The sequence below is a fragment of the Jatropha curcas genome, chromosome 3, assembly GCF_041381405.1.
Source record: "Jatropha curcas cultivar XTBG-Jc1 chromosome 3, XTBG_Jcur_1.0, whole genome shotgun sequence".
In the NCBI taxonomy this organism is placed as follows: domain Eukaryota; kingdom Viridiplantae; phylum Streptophyta; class Magnoliopsida; order Malpighiales; family Euphorbiaceae; genus Jatropha; species Jatropha curcas.
In genome coordinates, this window is record NC_143153.1 from 8,199,599 (window position 1) to 8,210,666 (window position 11,068).

At 32.1% G+C, this 11,068-nt stretch overlaps 1 protein-coding gene across 1 annotated transcript; it reads right to left on the reverse strand.

Annotated features, from left to right (window-relative positions):
- Positions 1-8,259: 8,259 nt before the first annotated feature.
- Positions 8,260-10,616, reverse strand: LOC105645409 (peroxidase 27). The gene is made up of 4 exons (XM_012231010.4): positions 10,413-10,616; positions 9,402-9,590; positions 9,154-9,319; positions 8,260-8,666 (listed from the first exon to the last, which is right to left on the reverse strand). The coding sequence occupies exons 1-4, from the start codon at positions 10,614-10,616 to the stop codon at positions 8,260-8,262; spliced, it is 966 nt and encodes a 321-aa protein (XP_012086400.3).
- Between the last annotated feature and the right edge of the window lie 452 nt (positions 10,617-11,068).

The following is an 11,068-nucleotide window of genomic DNA, read 5'->3' on the forward strand; positions in this document are numbered from 1 at the left end:
TCATGTACTTCCAGACTTGAACTCTGCACCACAAGAAGAACGTGTTGATACTGATTTACACTCAATCCAAGCTAAAAGTGTTGCTCCTAACAAGAACAAAAGAGGAAACAAAAGGAAAAATAGACTTGATTACATTAAAATATATGTAAGCGCAATATTATTAGCTGAGATGAAAGAACAGATACTAAATGTGACAACATATGAAAAAGCAGCGTCCACATTAACATCTCCGTGAAGACAATCTACAAAATTTGGCGAAATACGATGCTATTTTCAGAGAAAAACATAAATGTCATGAAACGCCCTTGGAATAGAGGTAGTAAATGTGTTGAAATAACATTAGAGAGAATAAAGCAAATCCCCTTACGATGTAGAATGATAATCTATTCTTTGGCTGCTGAACTTGGCACATCCGCTTCATGCGTGCAGAAAAAAAATAAACAAGGGGATTATTAGATCTCACTCAAATGCAATCAAGCCTCTGCTCAAAAATGACAACAAGACATCCATAGTTGATTTTTTTCAATTTATGGTTAATCCAGATACAGTTTATTATATATGCAAAAAGGCACATGAGTCCTATCTTGCAATGGATAAGGAGGAGACTATTAGAAAGTTGTAAGAGCAAAAATTTTGTTTCCGAAAGCATATTTTTTGCTTATCAAAAATGACTTATTGCCAGGAAAATTGTCCTCCCTGATGAGTTCAATGTTCACCAATTTTTTAATATTCTACCCTCTAAATTTAGTTTGACAAAAACTGCTTATAATGCTGTGAAAGAAGCAAGTGTTTTCGTTGTTTTACAACCTAAACCTTCTACCCAAAATATCCATAGGAGGAAAAGGAGGGTTCGTAACTATAATAAAGGTCCCAAAGAAAAATATGATTAGTCTCACAATCTTGATCCTAAAGCTAATGTAAAGAAAGAAGAGAAGTGCTGATTTTGCAAGAATAAGGAAATGAATGCACAAAATATAAGATCCACTTAAAAAATATAGAAGGTAACACTTTTGCTTGCGTTTATTTTAAATCCCATTTTGGCAATGTTCCTTTTAATTCCTAGTGGATTGATACTGGAGTATATATTCAGATTTGTAATACCTTGCAGGGGTTCAAAAATAAATGGAAGCCAAGTGAACTTGGAAGATTTTTTGTCATAGAAAAAAGGTATAGAGTCAAAGTTGAATTCGTAGGAGAAGTTGCCTTAGTTTTAGATTTTGGTTTCAGTCTTTTTTCAAAATATATTTTCTGTGTACCATCTATGCGACGAAATTTGATTTCAGTTAAGAAACTTGATTTGGAAGGTTATTTTCTAATTATTGGTTTTGAAAAATCGATTTGTCTTTTAATTCTTCTATTGTGGGGCATGCATATCTTTATAATGATCTTTATAAAGTGTTTTTATGGCAAATTGAAAATTTTTTCATGCATGTTGATAAAGCGATTTGTAAATGACCTTTGACCAAAGAAAAGTCTTTCATTGTGTGGCATAAATGTTTAGGCCATATTTCTAAAAAAAGAGTTGAAAGACTTGAAAATGATAATAATATACCACCACAATCAGATCTCACAATTTTGGTTCTTTTATCCAGTTGATTCTCAACTTTACTTTTAAAAATTTTAAACATAACAAGTGCCTTAGATTTTCTTTAATGAGGTAGATATATCCAAATTGAGAAAAATCATCAATAAAGGTTTCTTAAATATTTTGAAGATTGTGTTGATTGTTTTATAGGTAAACTTACTATCTAAAAGAAAGGGATCCACTCAGTCAAACTCTTTAGAAATTATTCATATCGATATTAGTGGTCATTTGTCTTCTAGATTTTCTAGCATTTACCTAAGAAAGGTAAAATATTTAAGAAATGGAACACAATCTAAAAAGTAATAACATCTAACCGCATTTATATAGCTTGCGAAACAAACCTTGCATCTTAGTGGAAGTCCCAAAAGCATGGAATCCTACTTCCCTTTCAACTATGTCTGATGGAAACATACATCATTTGCTGATTATAAGGCAGGAATACCCATGGGATTACCAACTAGCAGTTCAAAAAGTGTCATAATAAAGAAGTCAATTAACCACAAAACTTTAGCTATCATAAGATTTATATATCATATCTCTTTTTTTTTTTTAGTTTTTTTAAGATAGAAAAACATAAGATAACAGATTAATAAATGGGTAAGAACACAAGAATTCATGTCAAATAACTTCTTCATATCCAAAAATAAATGGAATAAATAAAGATAATGGATATGAAGAAAATAGTCCACACAACACAACCTAAAAAGTAAAGACGAAAGAAGGAATCAGATGTCATCGATAGTTATGAAAGACTTACTCAAAAACTTCATCATGCCCAATTGTTGTAACCTTCTCTACTAATAGATCTTTCATATGATCAACCAAAGAGAATTTTAGTAAATGACGTGCATATGACAAAAACCAAAAGTATACTACTGTCGTGCACCAAAGCACACATTGTGAATAATGAGGCATACAGGCAAAGGGTAAGAAGATACTTTAGCAGACAAGTTCAAAACAGACAGTTCAGAGAAGGAGAAAGAGTATGGTGAAAGGCAGAGATAAAAAAAGGCTCAGTGGGCATGCGCAAACTAGGACAGAACTGGGAAGGTTCCTATGAAGTTTCAAAGCAGTTAAGCCCGAGTACATACAAGCTAAGGAAGATTGAAGGGGCTGAGTTACCTTGGACATGGAATGCTGATAATCTAAAAAAAGCATATTGTATCTCCACTCAATAATATGTAAAGTAACTTTATATTTGAATAATAATAAGACTCAGGTTTTTTCACTTAATGTGTCATGCCTTTCAAAGATAAAGGGGGCATGATGCATTAAGTTTTTCTTGAAGGATCTTACTTAGAGATTTTTTCACCTAATGTATGTTTCGCCTAATGGACCTAAGTGGTCCTATAAGCAAGTCCATTCGCTCGAACATATGTAGTTCGCCCAGGTGACCTAAGTGGTCCTATAAGCAAGTCCATTAGCATGGACATATGTCGTTTGCGCAGTTCGGAGCTAAGTGGTCCTATAAGCATGTCCATTCGCTCGAACATATGTAATTCACCTAGGTAAACTATGCGGTCCTATAAGCAAGTCCATTAGCTCGGACATATGTCGTTCACCCATTTAACCTAAGCGGTCCTATAACTAAGTCCATTAGCTCGGACATATATAGTTCACCCGATGGAACGACTAAGTGTGTATTTCGGCATGATAAAGGAAAATTCTATCTTAAATAAAACTTAGAAGGAAAATGCATAATACTTGAACAAAAAGTTACGAACATTTTTTTTCATTCAGCTTTTCAAGCTCGGCATTCCCAACATCAATGTCCACCTTATATTGACCCTCTTACTCCCTCATAGTAACCTCAGCATGCTTTGAGCTATCCTCCATTTCATTTTTCTTCACTTTCATCTTAGTGTAACCCCTTTCAGCCTAGTTATCGGAGTGAAGTTTGCACTATTTGCATTGATAACGTGAAATAACCACTGATTAATTAAGTCCCTCATCGCCACATCATCCAAATGATCAAAATAGTGGGCTTCAGGTTCCAAAGGATAATCTCTGAAAGGAGCATTTCAGAAACCAGATTGTCCAAAGTGCGCACTCATTCATCCGTTAAAGCTGTCCAAAATGGCACACCCTTGAAGCCGTCCCATATGGCGCATCTCATTTTCCTCTCATCGTCCAAAGGACAACCTCCGAAAGGAGCATTTTAGAACCGGGTCATCCAACGTGGCGCACTCATTCATCCATTAAAGCCGTCCAAAGTGGCGCACTCATTCATCCATTAAAGCTGTCCAAAGTGGCACACCCCTGAAGCCGTCCCAAGTTGCGCATCTCATTTAGTCTTTCAATGTCCAAATGACAACCTCCGAAAGGAGCATTTCAAGAACCGGGTCATCCTCAGTGGCGTACTCATTCATCCGTTGAAGTCATCCCAAGTGGCGCACCCCAGAAGTCGTCCCATGTGGAGAATCTCACTTCCGAAGGATAACCATTGTATTTTATCAAAGCCGCTGATTGGCGCAGTCAGTCTCCAACAATTACCACGGCATAATTTGCCCACCTAAAAATCGCCGTAATGGAAATTCACATTAATAAAGCCGTCAAAATGGCACACTTCATCCATCAAAGTCATTTAACACAAATCAAGTAAGTATTTTCTTACTTACGCGTCTACTTTACACTTTATTGACATTTTACTTAAAAAGTAAAATATTATCAAAGTGGAGGCAAACTGTAGATGCTCAAATATTTCCCCTAAAAGGTTCAATGATGATAAACTGTTTTTTGTATAAAATTGGATCAGGATTCTCGATCGCCCCGATTTTCGGATCAATGGTCTGTGGCTGATATTATTTAGGTGTTTAACCATTTTTACTTTTCCGGTTACCAGGAATTATGCAACAAAGTTGGGCCCGAGAAGTGTGTGAGGCCCGCCTAGCACACTTTCGGGCACACTTTAGTAAAAGTGGGCTAATCCCGTTATAGGGCCAAACAGTGGCATTGTTTGCCATGTCAGCCCTAAATGGGGCCACTCACCCTCAAATGCCTATAAATAGACATTGGGGGTGAGCCCAAAGGGAGGATTTTTGGGACTAAAGGAAAATTCTTGCATTTTTAAAACTCAATCTAAAGATTCAAAGGCAACTAGTGTTTACCTTTTATCTAAGTTGAGATTTTATTGCTTAATCAATCAAAAATCATAAAAACACATTCGTTAATCTTGAATCTCAGACTATTGGATCAAGAACCAAATGCTTGGATTTCTTCATCCATTTTATTAACAAATCTTGAAAGAAAGCATCCAAGGTAGTTTCTGAGGACCTTAATCTTATTCCTTAATCTTTTTCTTTTTCTTTTCGGTGCTTTGAACACCTCCTTTGGGTCTGTTTGAGAGGGAAATTGAGGATCAATCAATAAAGGATCTCTGTGCCTTTATGGCAAATAGCCTGAGCCAATGGCACAAGCCACTGCATATGGCGTGCACCACAGGCCTGTGGCTTGCGCCACATGAGCGCCTAGATCCTCTGTTCTTGACATATTCTTCATCTGAACCTTCCTGATCCGGAAAGGGCCTTGCGTTATTATATGGGTGCACGCCATAGCCCATTGTGGTGCTAGGCCCTTCATTTCAGAGATCTAGAATGGTTAAAAATCAATAAACGCCCCTTTTTCGGAGATCCAATGATCAAGCTCCAACCTTAAAAGGTTTGGGATGTGTATTTGGTCACAAATGGATCAAATAAACAATAAAACAAGATTGAGAGCCATGATTGATGAATATCAAGACCATGAGCTTAAATCTTAATTAACCATTTAAATTCATGTCTTTAAATTATTGCAATTTACTTTTTTAGGATTTTATTATTCTGTCCATTTAATTTTATGCCTTTAAATTTAATATTTTAGTTTATTATTGTGCTAACCCCTTGTTCGTCAATCTTGTATATTTTACATGCATCATATCTTCATTTTGTGAATGTGTGAGTGATGATGTTTACGATGTATGATGTTTAGTTCTGAGCATAATATCTATCCTTATGTTTATGTTGTTTGTATGAATCCTTTATCTTTATTCTTGTGTTTTAGTGTTTGTTATTGCAAAATGTAAAGAGATCTTAATGGATCTCATTAAATGCTTATATGATAATTAGTTTGGAGAATTGAAAATTTTGGAGGGTAATGGGTAGACTGTAAGAATTAGGGATGGTTTATAACTTTTTTCTTCTCTCTCTTTCTTTGTGGTTGCTTTACTTTACGTCTTTATGCTTTGTATCTCAATTAAATGTTGACATAGTTTTCCAAAAAACTGCATAAAAAAGATTTACATCTCAATTTTAGTTAATTACATTATTACCAATTGTGAATCTTTGGACAACGAGGAGCCCGGTCGATAGACATGCCTAACATCTTCCCCTATCGTACCTAACTTTCGAACTCCATCTTTGATTTAAAACCGAGTTAATCGATTCCAAAGAATCGACTAATTCGAGTATTTTTCCTGATAAGGATGGCGACTCCAAAAATAAAACTATTACCAAAGTAAGAAAATCTTTTTTCGAGGATTAAACGAATGGGTTAATAAGGAAAACCAATTTTTAATAAAATGAACAAAGCCCGTTGATTTGACTCTTTTCAAATCAAACTTTTTGAGAAAATCACGCATCCTTAAGAGGGTGCATCTCTTTAAGATATTTTATGATAATGCTATTCAAGAGGAAAAACTTGTAAGCTTGTAATTATTCACGATTACTAAACAATTGCAAAAATCTATAAATCTATAAATCTAAATTATAAGAACTATAAATAAAATCTATTCTATTAATTTATAAATAGAGAAAGAGTTAAGGTTATACTTACTGTAATAAAAAGACTTGATTAGAAACTCAATAATTTCAAATTAGCAAAAGCTTGATGTAACATTTCTTGATATTCAAAAGCAACAAATTTTTGATAGTCAAAAGGAACAAATTCTTGATAGCCAAAATTAATTAAAACTAAACATATATTTAGTGGTATGATAAGACAAATTTTTAATTAGAATGAGATTAAATTTATAATATTAATATAATAAAAATAATAAATTGATATCATAATTAGAATAGGATTAGTAATGATATTTTTGTCAATTCATAAACTTAGCTGGAGCATTTTAGAAATCCAAGGTCCCCCTCATTCGTACTTTTATATGTACTAGTCTTTTATGTGACGTGCGTTGCACGTTGACTATGCTCGTTATATACTTATTTTTTTATCTATATAATATTAAAGCATAAGTTTTGTTTAGATTAAAATAAATACTAAATGGTTAATTTTTATTGCACTTTGCTGTACAATTACTTGCAATACTACTTCTTATGTACTTAATTCTATTTTTATATAATGAAGTGGTCTTAGAATAAAGTTCAACCCAATCTCTAGACTTAATCCTTAATTCCTAATTTATAAATGCAGATTTTAAAATCCTAATAGATGCCCAAAAATAAAATCAAGCTACCACTCAATTTTCAACTCCTGCCCTCAACCCCAAATTAATATCTATATACAACTATAATGAAAAATAATAATAAATTATTTTTTACTGCTAGGTAAAAGAAAAGAAATGAGATGATGATTTGAATTAATAATCGAAATCATTTTTGCTACGGTATTTACCTAGTGTATTAGAGAAAGGAATATATGTATATACACACAAATTGTTGAAACCCCAAAAAGTGATCCAAACAGAGCTATATAGTTCTAATTTTTTTTTCCAGTTTCCTAAACACTATTTTCTTTTAAATCAAATAAATTTAGGATATAAGAGAAAAAATATCAAGACAAATTAAAAATGATTAATCATCAATAGACCATCTATTTATTGCAAGGGGATATAAATCTCTTACTAAATTAAAACAATTGTAGTTACAAATTATTTAGTAACGAAAAAGAAAACAAAAAATTATTATTAAGAATAAAACTCTTTCAAAACTCACCTAACAAAAAAAATATTTCAATATATATAGATATATAAATATATCAATAAAATATTATATATATTTTTAAATTAAAATTTTCAACTGTTTATGAGGTTTAATTATGTAAATTTTATTTGAAAATTTACTTTTTAAAAAATATATCCAGTGAAATTTTACAAACTAAAAAAATATATATATAGAAAAAAATTTACATCGAGAAATAATCCTCCACTCACCAAATTGATAAAAGCACTTGTGGTTGAGAGGATCTGAACTCGAGACCTCTCACTTCTTACATAAGTGAGAAGACTATTAGGCCACAAATGATTGGCTTAAAAATAATTTTTACAAATGTATTCTAATAAAATGTAATTTTTTAATAGGCTATGACTAAGTTTATTTTATGATATCTTAAATTTAATTAAGGGTGCTATCGGAAATTTCATTATTTCTCCTATTTCTACTTTTATATATAGTATAAATAAGTAAATTAATTAATATTATAGATACATAGATATAGATATAAAAGTATAGATAGATAGATTATAGAAATGATTGAGGGAAAAAGTAAAACAAATAATTTCCTCTCTCAATGACCTCGTAGCCAACCAGAGGCAACCACTTTAATTTGCAGATGTACATTATCAATACAATGAAATTCACACGTAATTTGAAAAAAAAAATACAAAATGAAATTGATAATTCTTTAAATCCATCACCTGATTATATGAGGACAATTTTATTCTATTCTGAAAGGATTTCGAGTCACTAATTTACAAAAGCACAACGTTTCCTGATTTCACCTCGCTTACCAGTGAGAACTCCGATTTGACCTAGTTTCATCATTGACTCAGAGAAATCGCGAGCAAAAAACAATCCATGAGTAAGAGATTGGAGTTTAACATAAGCTCTAGTTTCAAAGTCATCAAGAAGAGCTGCATCAGATTGGAAGAGCCCTCTTCTTTTAGAGACAATAGTGTAGTAATCTTCATCAAAGGTTTTAAAGCTTCCAGGATCCATTTCTACTATTGTCTTGGTGTTTCCTGGCTTGCACTTTTTCTTTAACTGAGCTGCATATTTTGGATCTAATGATGGGTCTGTGTCCCCTTTGCCAGTGAAATTGTATAACCGGTTTGAGATTATAAAGCAATGCCCTATTCCAATGGTGTGTCCTCCTGTCAATGAAAAATATTACTTCATACGTTAATTATAGTTGATAACATAATTATATATTTCTCATACTTGGACAAAACCATCTTGGCTTTATGAGTTTATTGCAGTTTCTCTATTGAATCTCGAATGTTAACACTTTTTTTTTATACTTCCATGAGGTGTCCAGGCGCATGTCCGTTTCTACGGTAAATAATAAACTTGATTAATCCTCGCTCGCCTTCGAAAGTAAATGAACGGGAGAGTTTACATTGTGAAGAGTTAAACTCATGACCTAAACCATACTGATCAATCTCGTAAGTGCTTTTTACCGCTGAGCTACCCCATTCGGATTTAAATATTAACACTTTATTTGGTAAGATGTAATGAACATAATGCAAAACGTGATAAATGCATTTCTAATATAAACATTACACTAACATGCATTTAATTACGTTTGTAGTATATTCTATTAGGGTCGACCAAATCGAGCCTGATTGTTTTAGCACTCACCTGATAAAACAACAAGGTCCTTTACGCTTAAACCCTTAGCAGCAAAATTTTGTTTAAGTTGAGTTATATTAGCGAAAGGAGATGGTAACTGTGTTAAAGCCTCTGTAGAAACTGACACTGTTCCATCTCTGCGTCCAGTTGGAACATCCCAAAATGGTCCTCCAATCTAAAATAAAATTTGTTTAATTAGTTATTTTTATATAAATAATCAATTTAAGGCAGGAAAAATTGATTGCATGAATACGTGCCATTAAAACTGCATCTCGAGCTACTAAGGCCAATATATCAGCACAGGAAACAACACCAGGACAACATTTTTCTAATTCATATTTTACTGCGTCAATTACTTGAAAGCCTCTTAAGGTTTGATTTGGGATTGCTTCTTTCTCGGCTTGGTTATTCTTTGTAGAACTTAATAGTATAGAACCATCACATCCCTGCAAAAACACTACAATTTGTTAGACTCTATATAAGAACATGCATTTCTTATTTCCATTTTAATGTAGTTTGAGTGAGAGATAGATAGATCCGTGAAAGAGTGGAGAGGAGAGAAGTACAAAAAAATTAGGAAATTGGTTTAAAGATATATGAAGATTGGGTCATAATTAATTTTTCACTTTCATGGATACTTTCATTTGATTTAGTTTTGGTTTTAAATTCATTTTTTCTTATCGCAAGAGAAATTTGTATTTTGTTGTCGAGTTTCTTCCGGTTTTTTCACTTAGTACTTTCAGTTAGGTTTGGTTACATTTGGGTTCCTTGATTTTACTAAATTTTTTTTGAATATATTTATTTAATAAAATAAAATTTATTTGTTGATAAAAAAAATAAGTAAGGTACTTCTAATTATCTGTTTATTTTCAAATTACTCCTACACAAAAAGAAAGATCGTATTATCCTGATAAATTTAAAAAGCAAAATCTTTGACTTTATATCTGTTAACCAAATAGTTAAATTATTTAAAAATTACTTTCATGCAGTTTTATCAAACATTTAATTGATTATTTCAAACTTAACTTAAAAGTTAAAAGATATAATTTAAATCAAAATTAAAAATACACAGTGAAATCAAATTAAGCACACCAAGAATATAATCTAGTGGTAAGTGCATATACGACCTGACAATAGATTTAGGTTTAAATCCCCTTATCCAATGCTAAAAAAAAAAAAAACCTATAATTGGTCATACCATAAAGATAGAATGATTTTTACATTATAATAGCCAAAAAAAATTGGCAATTCGGATAGAAGAGACTTACCCTAACAAAACAATCATGGAAATGCATTCTCAACAAAGGGGCAGCAAGAGTGGGGTCTCTAGAAATGTACTTAGCAACAATTCTATGGACAATAACCTCTAAACCAGGGCAACTCCTCCTATAGAACCTGTTCTGCAAACCCCATGCCTTGGTGGGATCTAAGAACAAGAGAAGGAGAAGCCAGAGAAGCTTTTGCATAGCCATTAATTGTCTCTTAAAGAGAAAAAAGAATTATTGTTGGAAATTATATAACTGCTTATGATTTAGATTGCATAAAAACCCAGATTTTTATAGTACTTAGAGACCATTGACAGTGTCATTAACAAACTGTCACTCAATTAATTATGAATTATGATAAGGTCAATAACTTAAGAGCTGACTTCGAATAATTAATTGAAGAAAAAAGATTTAATATTCCTTTCTTTTTTATGAAAATAAAAATATGAAAGAAATTACCAGAGGCAAAATAAGATGATCAGGATTAGATGTGTTACCACAGTTTGAACATTATTGTTTTAAATCAAACAAAAAAAAAAAGTATTATTTTTGTCTTAATCTGAACAATTATTTTTTAATCTCAATGTGAACATATTATTTTAATGTTAACCTAAATGATAAATTTTTCTATCTTATTAAAGAATAATCAATTACATAAC